This window comes from Ciconia boyciana, chromosome 3 (genome assembly GCF_034638445.1).
Source record: "Ciconia boyciana chromosome 3, ASM3463844v1, whole genome shotgun sequence".
NCBI lineage: Eukaryota > Metazoa > Chordata > Aves > Ciconiiformes > Ciconiidae > Ciconia > Ciconia boyciana.
Genome location: NC_132936.1, coordinates 108,908,875 through 108,923,671, shown reverse-complemented (window position 1 = coordinate 108,923,671; position 14,797 = coordinate 108,908,875). Strand labels below are relative to the sequence as shown.

General features: G+C 37.9%; 1 protein-coding gene across 5 annotated transcripts in view; it reads left to right on the top strand.

Annotated features, from left to right (window-relative positions):
- Positions 1-14,797, top strand: part of TMEM63A (transmembrane protein 63A) — a 61,695-nt gene that overhangs the window by 10,590 nt on the left and 36,308 nt on the right. For all 5 annotated transcript variants that reach the window (XM_072857032.1, XM_072857033.1, XM_072857035.1 and 2 more), the window contains 12 exons: positions 1,160-1,211; positions 3,226-3,334; positions 3,712-3,782; positions 4,249-4,329; positions 4,954-5,077; positions 5,446-5,579; positions 7,940-8,077; positions 9,947-10,100; positions 10,864-10,970; positions 12,652-12,738; positions 13,381-13,443; positions 14,404-14,566. In XM_072857032.1, coding sequence (XP_072713133.1) covers positions 1,160-1,211; positions 3,226-3,334; positions 3,712-3,782; positions 4,249-4,329; positions 4,954-5,077; positions 5,446-5,579; positions 7,940-8,077; positions 9,947-10,100; positions 10,864-10,970; positions 12,652-12,738; positions 13,381-13,443; positions 14,404-14,566 — 1,283 coding nt within the window. The remainder of the gene's footprint in view (positions 1-1,159; positions 1,212-3,225; positions 3,335-3,711; positions 3,783-4,248; positions 4,330-4,953; positions 5,078-5,445; positions 5,580-7,939; positions 8,078-9,946; positions 10,101-10,863; positions 10,971-12,651; positions 12,739-13,380; positions 13,444-14,403; positions 14,567-14,797) is intronic.

The following is a 14,797-nucleotide window of genomic DNA, read 5'->3' as shown; positions in this document are numbered from 1 at the left end:
TTTCTTCTTTTGTGCTTTCAGAGGACCCTTTATCACTTCACAGTCACTTCTCCTTCCTTGTTTTCCATCTCTCTGTTCTCAGCCAGCATCCCTAGTTTTACAGAATCAAATCCAACACAACTGGTGCCCTAGCTGCTGTCTTCACCTTCTTTGTAAAGTAAAGAGAGAGATGCTGGTGCCTTCAAAGAACTTACAGAATGTAGTTCCCTCTTCTGGTCTACTTACTACCTGTATATTTATACCAAAATAGATTTTTGTAATATGCATCAATTTGTGTGCACTGTCTTTCTCTTTCTCTAAGTACAATTTGATAAAAGTTGTAGTATCTTGGATACCAATAGATGCTCTGTTAATTCAAGTGGCAGAGTGTGACTGGCCTTCTAAAGCAGGAGAATACAGCTTCTGTTTTCCTGCATTAATTTTTGTGATGCTAGGAAATACATCTGAAAAACAAATGTGAAGTTTTATTGTCTTTCCTCTTCTTCCTCCCCTTCCACCATACGTTGATTTTTGTGCACTTGCAGTTCTTTCTGTTGTGATGACTTAACTTGCAATGTGATTTAACAGTCCATGCTAGAAGATTGTTTTGCTTTCCAGATACTTAGCTCTTTTCCCTTTGTGAACATGTACTCCATTTTCACTCACTTGATTATCATTTTTTAAAATACTTGACACTCTAAAGAAACAATGTCATATAAACTTTCTAATTTTTGACCTCAGTAAGATTATCAGTACTGTTTTGTCAACACTGAATGAATGCAGTTTAAAAAACTGAGATAAGAAATCAGTGAAGATGGAATAAAAACATGAACGAAATATGTTCAGATCCCTGATCAATGTTGTTAATGGACGTGAAGGGAGATTGGAGGGAGAAAGGGAACTGCTGCAAAGATCTAGTATGCAGATTTTTAAAATAATCTATTATTTCTCTTGATGGGTTGAATGTGGTATAATCCTGGGGTTTTTTTCCAACTTTAAAATTCAATACCGTGTAAACCAGCATTGATTATGAGTGTAAATCTTTTTAATGATGAACATGCTCAGCATTAAAAAGAAGTATATCAACATTTTAAAAAAATAGAATAAAAGCTGACTTTCTGATAGCTTGCATGTGAATGTTGCACCAGTTAATTATGCTACTTGTTGTTGTTCTTCTTAGATAAAGATCCCTATAGTTTTGGAAGAACAACTATAGTAAATTTACAAACTAGGTAAGTAAATCTTGCAGAGTACTTTTATACTTATGTCTGTTTCCTGCCATAGTCTCTAAACACATGAATTGATACTTGCAGCGTGGCTCATGGGGCAGGAATTACTTATTCACGCTTCATCAACTGAAAATGGGATATGTTCTACTTCAGGCTATGCAGTTACAGTGCTGATAAGAAATCTGGAGGCTTGGCTCCTACTCTCTCAGCTCTTACTTCTTACACCACATGTTTCTCTTGGCTAATGACTGCACAGCTAGTGATATTCTTTTCAGAAATTTCCACATTAAAAGAAACCATACTTCAGAAGGAAAATAAAGCTGACAGCTTTACTAGAACGTGTAACTTGGATGATTTAAATTCTTTTACATCAGATTTGTGTATGCATATCTTCCCCATCCAAGATCACGATTAAAGTTAAATTCTGTGTTTTAAAAACAGTCTGTAAAATAGTTGAGATGCAAAACTGTACAGTTTTTCTGTTTATTACTTGATCAATCCATATCTATCTACGCTACTATATCCAATAGAGTTTCTGCCAATGCACTTTGGTTTTTTTTAACCACAGTATGAATCCTTGTAACTAGTGGGGATTTTTTGTTTGGTTGGGGTTTTTTTTATCTGTAAAATAGATTCCTGTATTTTAGGTTAATTGTAATTATTAATGCTCTTTGCAAAACTGAAGAACTGTTCACAGAACGGAACTTCTGTAAGCTTTGAGGAAGGAGCTATCAGAGAAGCAGAATTTACTCCCTGTATTTATCATAGAATCATTTAGGTTGGAAAAGACCTTTAAGGTCATCAAGTCCACCACTAAACCATGTCCCTAAGCAGCACATCTACACGTCTTTTAAATACCTCCAGGGATGGTGACTCCACCACCTCTCTGGGCAGCCCGTTCCAATGCTTGACAACCCTTTCGGTGAAGAAATGTTTCCTAGTATCCAATCTAAACCTCCCCTGGCACAACTTGAGGCTATTTCCTCTTGTCCTATGGCTTGTTACTTGGGAGAAGAGACCGACCCCCACCTGGCTACAGCCTCCTTCCAGGTAGTTGTAGAGAGTGATAAGGTCTCCCCTGAGCTTCCTTTTCTCCAGGCTAAACAACCCCAGTTCCCTCAGCCGCTCCTCACAAGACTTCTGCTCTAGACCCTTCCCCAGCTTCGTTGCTCTTCTTTGGACACGCTCCAGCACCTCAATGTCTCTCTTGTAGTGAGGGGCCCAAAACTGAACACAGTCTTTGAGGTGCGGCCTCACCAGTGCCGAGTAGAGTGGGATGATCACTTCCCTAGTCCTGCTGGCCACACTATTTCTGATACAAGCCAGAATGCTATTGGCCTTCTTGGCCACCTGGGCACACTGCTGGCTCATATTCAGCTGGCTATTGACCAACACCCCTGGGTCCTTTTCCGCTGGGCAGCTTTCCAGCCACTCTTCCCCAAGCCTGTAGCGTTGCATGGGGTGGTTGTGACCCAAGTGCAGGACCCAGTACTTAGCCTTGTTGAACCTCATACAATTGGCCCCAGCCCATTGATCCAGCCTGTCCAGATCCCTCTGTAGAGCCTTCCTCCCCTCAAGCAGATCAACCCTTAGGCTGTTTTAGGCTGTTTTCAGTTTGAGTAAGGACTGTGTTGAAGGAGAGTTCAGTTATGCACTCAGCACAGTAACTAATAAAGCCAATAAAAAAAAAACCCAACGTTTTGGCAAATAGCATGGTGTGTGCTATTGGTCACCTGAATGAGAAAGTGCAAGTCAAATGCTGTCTAAAAATGTCCATGTCATAGAATATCTGTTTTCTTTGTAGGTCTATTACCCATAGAATTATATGATAAGCAAGTAGCCCTAATGGCTGTTCAAGGCATCTGCACAGGCATGACTGACTACCAGTAACTACCTTTTTTTTCTTGTTTTGTGTTCAGTGAGAGGTTCTGATCTGCTTAGCATTTTGATGGCTACTTGTATCAGTTGGACAATTAGTTCTTCCTGATTCTCATATTCATAACATTTTGTCTGACAGTAATAATCTTCTTTGGCTGCACACGGTTTTTGCTGTTGTTTACCTGATTCTGACTGTTGTCTTCATGAGACATCACATGAAGTATGTCACATATAAAGAAGAAAACATAGTAAGTTTCTGTATTGGGGTGAAAAAAACCATACAGCATGTTTGCAAGTGGATAATGCTAAAAAATCAAATTGCTAAGATGCCTCCTGCTTGCTAGAATGTCACATAAGTGTGAAGGAATTCACTGAAAGCAAAGGTCCACTGAGTGAATTGTGAAAATGGATAGAGGGGAGGGGGGTGGGGAGGGATTTGTGAAATTTTGGTGTAACCTATTACCAATGTAGAAGGTGAATGTGGTGCTGTCTTGAATAGATGCAGCTCCCATCAAAATCAAAATTTCCTACCTTTTTTCCCCTCTACAATACAGCTACTTATGCTGTGTCACTGCCTTCCACATATTCTTGTTTTCTTTTTCGTGATGTGGTTTCTTTCTTGCAGGTTAGGTGCACATTGTTTATAACTGGTCTTCCAAAAAATGCAAAAGAAGAGACAATACAAGGCCATTTCACGTAAGTTCCATGCTTGAGTAGTATCATTAGGAACAGGAGATTTAAAATTGTCCTAGTAGTTTTACCTACCCAAGCAGAAATGTTTTTTTGACTCTTGCCCTGTTTAAAATTCATATTGTAGTATCCATCTGCTAAAAGCATATCTTATTCCTTAGACAGAATTGATAAAAGATTATATTTCAATAAAGTTAGTTAGCTGATCTTAAAATTAAAATCTAAGAAAGTGGCTGTGTATCCACACTTTCCATTCATGCTCCCACATGCCCTTTACTTGGGAATAATGCTGCACATCTGATATTAAAGTAACTTTCAGCAACTGTCTCTCTGGAAGTCTCTACTCTTGATACCTTATTCAGAAATGAAATAAGTGATTGAGATGTCAGATAGACATCAGTGATGCTCTTTCAAACAGTTTCTTCATTGTACTTCCTGTTCTTATTGTTCTCATGTACTGCTTCCTTTTCAGTGCTGCCTACCCAACCTGCACTGTGCTGGAAGTCCAGCTGTGTTATGATGTAGCCAAGCTTATTCGTCTCTTCAAAAAAAGGTACTTGTTTTTGTAATCTACCTGAGTGTAGCATAATTTTATGAATGCTTTGCCAGTCCTTAATCAACATATACCAGGAGTACTAAGCTTGCACATACTAGAAGTGAATTCTATTCTTAAAGTTCTGGTCTGGACTCCTCTTAGTCAGCTGTGTTTTAAGACGAGTTGTGCGGTTCAACCCATTTCTTGTAGGTGTGGTACATCGTGTGTTGCATAAGATAAGCTTTGACTTGCTGATCATTTATTTATGTATGCACATATTTATTTAATTATTGTCAGGCAGTGCAAAGTGGAAAACCCAACTATTGAATTAATAACTCTGGGACCCTGCTTCTTTGGCTGGAGGTGCTGGTCACAGGAGAAAGAAGTGTTATCTTCTGGGCTATACGTTGGTTTTTTTTTTTTCCTGGAACATCACTACAAGCGTAGGCTGTATAATGCTATTACAGACTTGAAAATAAATTATGCTAAGTAGCCAAAATAAGGTATGTGAATATCTTTGATAACAAATTAATCAGTCACCAGTCCTTGACATAACTTTTTATCTTGAGGATTATATTCTTCTTAAGCTTGATGTTGATACTGTTTTCTTGCAAAATGTTATGAATGTATTTTTCTGTCCAGAAAACAGGCAGAAAAAAGCCTGACTTACTATGAACACCTGCATCAGAAGTATCACAAGCGGGTCCAAATCAACCCTAAGCCATGTGGTCAGTTCTGCTGTTGTGAAATGAGAGGATGTGAAAGGGTAAGAGATTGTGTTCATTTTTAGTGATGGCATTTTAGTTCATTTTTAGTAGATTGTTGGAAGAGTAGAGAACAGTTTTTGTGTGACATCTTGTTAAGCTTTAGAAAATTCTTTATTCATTTATTGCAGATAGCTCATCCTTCATGTTCTTGCAGTGTACAGAAAAGGCATTCCCCAAAACTTTTGAAATGTAATCTTAGTGCAAAAATTGAAGGACAAGAAGAACTTCCTGTTTGTTTGTCTTTGCATTGTGACGTGATTTGTGGAAGTAGTATGAGGAAGAGAGACTATGGTTTGTGTAAGCTGTATTTTAATGAAGATATTAGCCATCTGGTACTTGGATGTAACAGTCATCAATTTCCTGACAGGAGGATGCTGTAGATTATTACACCAAAGTTAGAAATGAACTGATGGAAGAATATTCAAGAGAGGAACAAGCTGTTCATAATAACCCACTGGGAATGGCTTTTGTAACATTTCAAGATAAATCCATGGCAACCTAGTAAGTTTTGTCTGCTGTCTTGCTTGTTCTCTTTTGACTATAATAGTACACCTGATCTCCTGTTTGTGTTGCTTGTTTGCTTATGTTGGTTGTTCTTCCTTTCTTCTGCTTCACCATCCTGTGGATTTGGTCTGCTTTGCTTTCCGGTAAGTTTTCCCATAAGTGTGCATTTAGCCTCTATGCTTTGAGTGAAGAAAATATCTAAGGGACTAAATGGCTCTGGACATTTATTGGGATAAGGAGCCTTTCTCTTCTGTGTGGTATCCAGTCCATCAGTGTAGGTTAATAGTAGGCCAGACTAATTGGCTTTTGTATTCAAGTTACTGATTTCTCCATTTTCTACTGTGCAAATGGTCCAATTACCAAGCTGTCACAATGGGTGCAAATTACATGGCTAGGTAGTCATCTCAACAAAGTAGAGTCAGTGACTGACCTGGCCATAGATGATAGATACACATTATGCATCTCTCTTACCTGTTATTATAGATACATGCATAGGCCTCTTATCAGAAGTTGTTCAGCACCTTTTACTCGGCCATTTGTAGAGAAAATGCATGTAGCCTCTTGTTTTCTGTTGGCACTTTGTGAGCATCTTTTACTAACACAAAGTGGATAAAGGGAAGCGGAATAATATTTGTATTACAAAAATAACACATCATGCCTTTTTTATTCTTTATAGCCTCTTTGATCTAAATTGTCTGTATTCTTTTGACCTTCAAGTCATGTTAGAGCACCAGTCTTTCAGGCATTTTTTTCAAGGAAGTCCAGGATACAGAATTCCTTGCAAGAATTTGAGATGCTGGAGAGAGTTTTGCTTGCTGCTCTTTAACTGAGTAGTGATTCCATGGTGAAATCTGCCTCCCTCCTAATTTTGTAATGTTACACACTATATTTAGAGAATCTAGAGCATGAAATAACATTTTAAGATGTGAAACTGAAAGAAGAAATAAGCGCTGAAGTTCCTTCTCAAGCTGCTAATTTCTTGTATACCATTTTGATGGGATAGTCTCCTCTTGGGCATGTGTTCTGAGTTGCACTGCAGCCATCTCTGAGTTGAATTACCAAGGACTGAAAAGATTTTATTTTTTTTAGCTTGGAATTGATGCAGTGGACTCTGTTCTGTGGAAAATTAGACAAGATTACATGTGAAGCTGAGGCTACCATCAAATTAGAAAGTTATTTGTGCCCTTAGTGTGCTCTGCTCCACAGAGCCCTGAAATAGGATGGGAGAAACAGGAAGCCAGGACCGAGGTTCATGGAGACAGGTGGTTGTAGAAGCTTAGTTAATGATGGTGCTTGGTAGTATGGCTGGTAGTGCTAAAGCTTGCTCTGTATGTGTTTTTTAAAATAAACTGTCGAAGTATAATTAACTTTCTTAAATACTTGCTGCTGCAAGTTGTTGGCAATTTGACATCACTACTTGAATTCTGGTAAGGTAAAGATGTGGGTTTTGGGGGTTATTTTTCTTTGTTTGTTTGGTGTTAGGGTGTGTGGTTCTCTGTTTTCTTTATGTTAAGAGCACAACTGAGAAACAAGCATGTTCAGGAATTTTAGAGTCTACCTGTTCAAATATAATATATACTGTTTCCACGCTAGTGTAATAGAGCTTATCTGGAGTGGAACAACTTCTACACAGTAACGCACACACGGTTGTACTGTCTCTGAATAAATGCCTGGCGCTTCTATTGCTGTGTTTTGAGAAATCTTTGAAAGCATTTATTCTGGGCATGTTTAAATTTTGTTTAAATACATTGATTGTCAATCAACTCATAATATTAGCAGATAAAATTAAGTATTGTGATTATTTTAGGAGTGGGTGAAAGAGGGTAATATTTTGAATTGTGAGAATACCAGCATGATAAAAATTTTTCTGAGAATTGGTACTCAAGGCAAAATTGGATAGTTTTGATACTAGTGTAATGAAATGAGAGTGCAGACTAATCCTGTAGTCTGCTTTGCTTTGAAAACAGCTGTAAGTACATAAAGAGGTGTTTGGGGAACTGGCTGTCTTTATTTTTATTTTTTCCAATGCTCTCAGGCTTTGATTTATTTTTTTTACTATTTTTTTTAACATGAGTCACTGCTGTTGTTGGTGTTGGTAGAAGCACCGAACAATTCAAACCAAGACTGCTTTTTCTTTCCGACTTTGTCAGATCTCAAAGACCTGTGGTAGTAGCTGTTTATATGATGGTCATTACATGCATGATATAATGTTATGTTGTTGTCCAAGTACTATCTTGATCTCTGGTTATTAAAAGCAAAAAAACTTTATCACTATTCCCAGTCTTTCTCATTACATATGCAGCATTTTCAGGTGTAAAGATTTGGAAAAATCCTCCTCCTCTTTTTCTTCCTTACAGTATCCTTAAGGACTTTAATGCCTGCAAATGTCAGAGTATTAAGTGTAAAGGAGAACCCCAGCCATCGTCCTACAGCAGGGAGCTGTGCATATCAAACTGGGAGGTTACATATGCTCCTTATCCTGAGAATATTTGTTGGTAAGATTCCTGTCTTACATCCATTTATTTATGATAATGTAGGTTTAGAGTGGGGTCAGGGGAAGGGGGCTGAATGCTTTTTTTTCTTTAACCCTAAACTAAGACTTTATGTAGTGTTTGAATGTGGTTGATCTGCATCTTTATTTCCATTACTGGTGTTCTTCATTGACCTTGGGGAGGCCTCTCAGAGGCTCATTAGAATTTTGCCACCCCAAAGTTCTGGTACCTGCAGTTCCTGTTAACTAAAAATAAAAAAACTAAAATCAGCTTATTAATGTCTGTGCCTCAGCCTTTCCATTTTTTGAGGTTAATGCATATCTACTGTTGAGATCTGAGGAAAGCAACTTGGTGTTAGTGCTGTGTATTCTCTAAGTATGTATATTTTTTTGAGTTGCCACATGATGAGTATAACTTGATCCACTCTGTGAACTATAGTCTGTCTTCTAACATCTTTTTATTGACCCAGTAAATTTCCCAGACTTTACTCACTGCTTGCAGAAGAGTGTCAGAAAACAGATAAATGCTTTTTGAATGAAACTGCTTCTGTGCTGCCTTCTGTCATGCTTATAGGCTAAAAATGACTAAACGTTTTCCAGTCGCTTTGCAAATAACTTAGGGTTGGGTCAATATAATCCCCTGTTCATATAAAAGTAAATTTGTTGTTACATTTCCATTGCCCAAACCAAAACTGCAAGTGAGACACAAACATGCACAAGTTACTGTATTTCACCTGTATATAACTTTTTTTAAAAAAAAAGTACACTTTTTTTCCTAATGATTTTAATAGAAAATTACTTTTAAGGTGACTGTGCCATCTATTTCTAATAATTGAGAGGTTTTCTCTAGAACTACAATTCTACAGTTGGGAATAAAGTACAGAATCTTTAACCATAAAGCAAACAACCATGATTCTTAGCTCTGTCTCTTGCAGCTGTGTTATTTTGAGACATGAATTAAAAATCTCTTGCAAGCTGCTTTCCAAGTACGGTCAGCTTAATCTGCCTTTTTCATGAAAGGGTTCTTGCATGCTTCGTTTCCTCTTAATTTCTTCAAGTACTGTCCTATGGACATAGGAAATGATCGTTGAGACTCAATGTGCTGAAGCACTTACAAAGCTTTTCTAAACGTCTCTGAGAGGTGAACATGGTGGGGTTTTGTTGGCTTTGTTTTTTTGGTGTTCCCCTCCCCCATGAAGAAGAGGAGGCACAGGGATTTGCCAGGTTACTTACCTAGGTTCACAAAAAGAGCTGTCATAATTGGGGATTTACTGAGTCTCTGTATCCTTGTTTTGTCTGTTCTAAATACTTGGCTTTAGCTGGGGTTCAAATCATTTCAGTCCTTTTGGGAACCATTTCAGATAACGTTTAAGAACTTTACCTGTTTAAGACCTGTGGTTGCTGTTTTAATATGGCAGGAAGGGATGTAGGGTGTTTTAATTTTTTTTTTCCCCCCAAATCACAGTTTCTTGGTAGATTCTGCCTCTGATAGCTATTCTCCTTGCAGAAATTCTCTGTATCTTCTTCTATCTCTGTCTCTTCTTGTTCTAACTTTGTTTAGTACTTCTGTATTATTAAACAGTGGAAGTGTTTCATCCCAAACCTTAACTACATTAGACATTGTGTTTGTGTTATGAAAGACTAAAGACTTATTCTGCAAGTGCAATTTTTGTTATCATTCAAGAAGGGTTGTACAGTTTTCTTTATTTCTAAAAGCAACTGGAACTTGTGTAGTGCTTTGTTATATAAATTTGACACTATGAAAGCTCTATTTAGAAAAAGCAGTGCCACCTCATACTTGACAGATAGTATGTATTTTTTTTTTTAACAGCAAATGCTTACTGCTTGTTTTTTAAATATTTTTTTTTCCCAGGAAAAATCTTTCAGTGCGTGGACTGAAATGGTGGTTTAGATGGGCTTGCATTAATTTGCTTCTTTTTATTGTGCTGTTTTTTCTTACTACTCCTTCCATAATCATCTCAACCATGGACAAGTTCAATGTCACTAAACCTATTCACTACCTTAATGTGAGTATCACCATATGTTTGGATATAGCTGTGTATCAGAACAAAATGTTGATAAACTGATAGGTGTATAGTAACACAATGAAACAATGTCTATAAGCTAAATTCAGTTGAAATTCTCAGGGTTATTTTACGTAACTACTGATTAAAAAGCATATGTCTAGAATCAGGTCTCTAGTCCTCTTTTGTTTGTTGATAGTAGGCTGAAGTAATTTCATCTGAAACTTTATATTATTATAAATGTCTTATTTGTTTGTAATAAAAATTTGCATTCCAAAGTTACATAATTCTAAATTTTGTAATCAAAAACCTTTGTCAAAAATGGAATTTCAAGTCCAATTTGTATTTTGATTTTTATGATGAGAAGGGGGGAATTCAGATTTTAAACTCTGAAGTAAAATGCCATGGTTTTATTTTTCTTATTGGATTCAAAACAGGGTGGCATATGTATCTGGTCCTAGTTTGACTGCAGCTAAAGTCTCTTGCAAACTGTTAATTTTAAATACTTCCCCAAGCTAGAGTAAACTACATAAAAACTGCTTGTGAGACTTCACTCTCATGGAATTTAATTCTCAATCCTACTCTTGTTTTTTGTCTTGCACACTAGTGCTGAGCGTTCACTTATTTTAAGACTGTATCTAAATACAATTTCCACAGTCCAACCTGCTATAATTTACAAAAAGCAAAATATTGCAGCCTCTGTTCTACCACATCTGCATTAAAATGTTTTTAATGCTTATTCTTACTTTTTTTTTTCCCCCACTAGAATCCCATCGTCAGTCAGTTTTTCCCGACGCTCTTGCTCTGGTCCTTCTCGGCTTTGCTACCAACAATTGTCTATTACTCAACTTTGCTGGAGTCCCACTGGACAAAGTAAGAAAGATTTTCTCTGTTTTGGCCTTATCAGCTGAATTACTAAAATAAATGGAGAAAGTGCTTATCTTTCATGGAGTTCTTAAATCCACAGACCTCTTGTAGTGGGGAAAGTCATGTTCTCATCTCTTTCTAATGTTATAAACTCCAAAGTGTTGGTTAAGTAATTTGTAATCAACGCAGCAAGTGTAATCTGACCACATGATTTGCTTATGCTTCCCCCGCCTCTTTGTGTTTAATCAGAAAAAAATGTATAAGCAGGCTCAGGGGGTGTAGCTTCAACAGGAGCATTGGAAGTGCCTCTGATCCCATAACTAGCTCGCTTGCTGGGGAGATAGGAGGTGTGGGTTTGGATCCTCTCCACGCTGAGAACATCACAGAAACCCAGAATCCCACTTCAACAGAAAGTACTCCAACTGCTGGCATGCTACTTATAAAAAGAACATCCACCTTTTGTTGTTTTGTGTGGGGAAAAAATGTTCTGGATGTAACTCTTGGTGCACAACTCAGTTGCTGTTGGATATTGTTAGTGGTGATCTGAGGAGACCTATGGGACCAAGGCCCAGCAGATGTGTTGATGCAAGGTTTTCAGATATGACTGGTGCACTTCCAAGATGTCAAGCACAGTGACGTGCTGCTAACTTGGATAACTTGGCACAGCTTAGTTTGGCATACCAGATTTCATCCCCAGTTTACCTACAGTCAGATAAAAGCATGGTACTGCATGTTGAATCCCAGCTTCACTCGACTTCACTCAATCTTTTTCCATAATGCCTGCAGTCATTTTTTGTTTGTTTTTATATTCTAAGGTCAAATTTTTTGGACTTTAATTTTTTGTACCATTCCCTTGTAAAGACCTTGTGTCCAGAATCTACTGTTTATTCATCAAAGTTGTATGCTTTTCATCAGCTTTTTTTTTTTTGGTAGTTGCACTAGGCACATGAACTCTGAGCCCTTCTCAGTCAGTTGAAATAGTTTTCTAAAGTCACTAGTGATCACAGATCTGATTTCAAGCCTCCGTATAGTTATACTGATATGCCCCAGAGTGCCCAAGGGCTACATGATCCTATAATAAAATCTCTGTGGTTTTAATGCCCTATCAGATACCACCTTTAACAGTCTGAATTGTTTATAGCAATCACTGCACTTTTCTGGCAACAGTGTGTCACTAGATAGATGTTCCTGCTACTATAGTAGGGGTATAGCATTAGTAGTGTCATGTTGTTCCCAAAGACTTGACACTTGGCAAGGGCAGTCAAGTGGCTTGTCTAAGTGTCTGGTTTCTTGGCAGTGGTGCCCTTTTACGAACTCCCTAATCCCTCTTGGCATAACACTTGAAGAGCTGTTTGTTTACAAGCTGTTGCGAGATGTATCATTGGATGAGAGACCAGCTGTGATTGTCGCACATCCCCTTGCTTGTGGTGCAGACCTGTAGTGATGCTAATCCAGAGTCTGGATTAATGTTCAGAAATGTTTTCTTTGCCCAAGAAGATACTGAGAGCCTGCTTCGTCCAAGTTAGTGAATTTCTCAAAGATGTTTGTTTTGTGAGTATCTTGTAGCAATGTGATATGGTAGGGGAAGCTGGAAGTCTGACAGGTGTTGACATTGTCTGGGCAAGATCCTTCATGTGTGGAAGTCTTTCGTATGAGTTTCTTACTCCGTGACTTCTTATGTTGGTAGATCTGCAGAGAACAGAATAATGATGCATAAAGTCTACATATTTTTGATCTTCATGGTATTGATTCTGCCCTCCCTTGGTCTGACCAGGTAACAAATCATAGTTTAACAGTGTAATGTTTGAGTATTTTTATCATATGAGACAACTTACTTCTGTTTTCTAGTTGCTAGTTGAGGTACCCTCACTCCTTCCAGTGTCTGTGGTTGTATTGTCATTATGCATTAGATTTCAATGCTCATCTTTCATCTGAGGACCTCATAGCCCTTAAAGTTTCCAAAGGCAGACTTTTCTTTCAGCAAAGAAATTTAAGACCTCATAAGATCAATTACTAATTGGAAGTTGCCCATACTTACCATCATAGCTGAGAACCCAGTTTCCTGACTGTGTCTTATACTTCAGTTATAGTTGTCCTTTTCTTTCCACCTTTACAGTGTTTGACTGTTTCCCTGGCTAACTGGGTAACATGTATTTGTCCTATCTATATAATAACTGCTAAAAATGAATCATTAAAACTTTAGTATGAAGTAGACGTTTCTGTTTTGTTTGATTCTGTATCTTTTTTTTTCCTATTTCTGACCATCAGTAACTGTGATAAAGCTAAAGTAGTGTTCAGATTATTTGATTAAGTTCTCTCTATCCACTATCCTGATCTGAACTACTTAAAAAGAGAAGCAATTTTACACAGTACTAAGCTGTTGGAGACTGAATTACATTAACCATCTCTCTTTCAGCCTTGATTTTTTTTTCCGTTGGCTGTTTGACAGAGAATCGTCTGATTCTGCAGTTAGGCTGGAGTAAGTATTAGCAACTCTTTGCTAAAGGAATACTTACGACTTTTTTGTTGTTGTTGTTGTTGACTAACCTTGGTTAGTGTTTATTAAAATTTGCTCGGGGATGGTACCCTGTGGGATGATGTTGAGCTTCTGAATAAGGGGAGGAGAATGCAAGTGATTTTGCTATGAAGGAATCCATGCTTTTTCCCTGCTAGCTAATGTATGCAAACATTCAATAAAGAGACAGTTATTTTCCCCAAACCTTACAAATTTTGTAGAAGACAAGAAAGGACAGGATGATATGATGCAGGTGAGAAGGGGACCAGAAAATGTACTGAGGATTGTTGCATATCAAGGACAGGGGATCTTCCCAAGGATTACAGTGAGACCAAATAGCTGCAGCAGTTCTCTTTCTGAAATCCATTGACTCTTGATTTTAAGAAACACGAACGTTTTTACACCAGCATTGCAAATTTGCAGATATTGGTGGTTGTAAGCTCTTGTGACTGTGGCTGGAGGGAAAGAATAGAATGCAATTATTAGGACATAGTTAGGTTTCCAAATGCTGTTTCAAAATCAGTAACAAGAAGATAATTAGGAGTTACTAAGCTAGGAGAGACAATTATTCTGTTGCAGTCTTATCTCATCTTGTCTCGGGTTGCTGTTGCAGACATCAAATGATGCTCTTGTCTGCTATCAGCCACTCGTCAGACTGCTGTATCTTTTCATGAACAGTTTATTCCCCATCTGAACTGCAACTCAGCCAGGCTCTTACAGTATACTACACTTACTGCATTTATAGCTGTGTAGTACTCTTTTTTTTTTTTTCAATAAGATTATCGGAAGTCTTCTAGCCACTTCTTATGGTGTCCAGTGCTTATCCTTATGGTAAGAGATTTCCAAAGGTGATAGGGATCCATTGTATATATGCTGTATTTGCTTGTCTGCTTTCCAGTCAGTGTCTGATGTCTTTCCTTGCAGATGTGTCTTTTTGCCTGACCAGGGAGCCTTCTTTGTGAACTATGTGATTGCCTCTGCTTTCATTGGCAATGGGATGGAACTGCTGCGCCTGCCTGGCCTCATCCTTTACACCATACGCATGATAATGGCCAAGTCCACAGCAGAAAGGAAAAATATTAAACAGGTATTAGAGCCCCTCCTTAGTAAGAGGCAATTAAATGGCTGATCCTTATCAGAAACAGTGGGAGCCCCCATCCTTCATACCATTAACTATCATCTCCTGTCTCTTTTTTTTTTTTTTTTGGCCTTTGTTTCACTCATCCATGACAGGTTCATATTCCCTTCATTTGTAGCACAGATAACGGGGAGGTATTTATTCAAGTCAGAGATGGTCAAAAATCAAAACCAAAGCTCT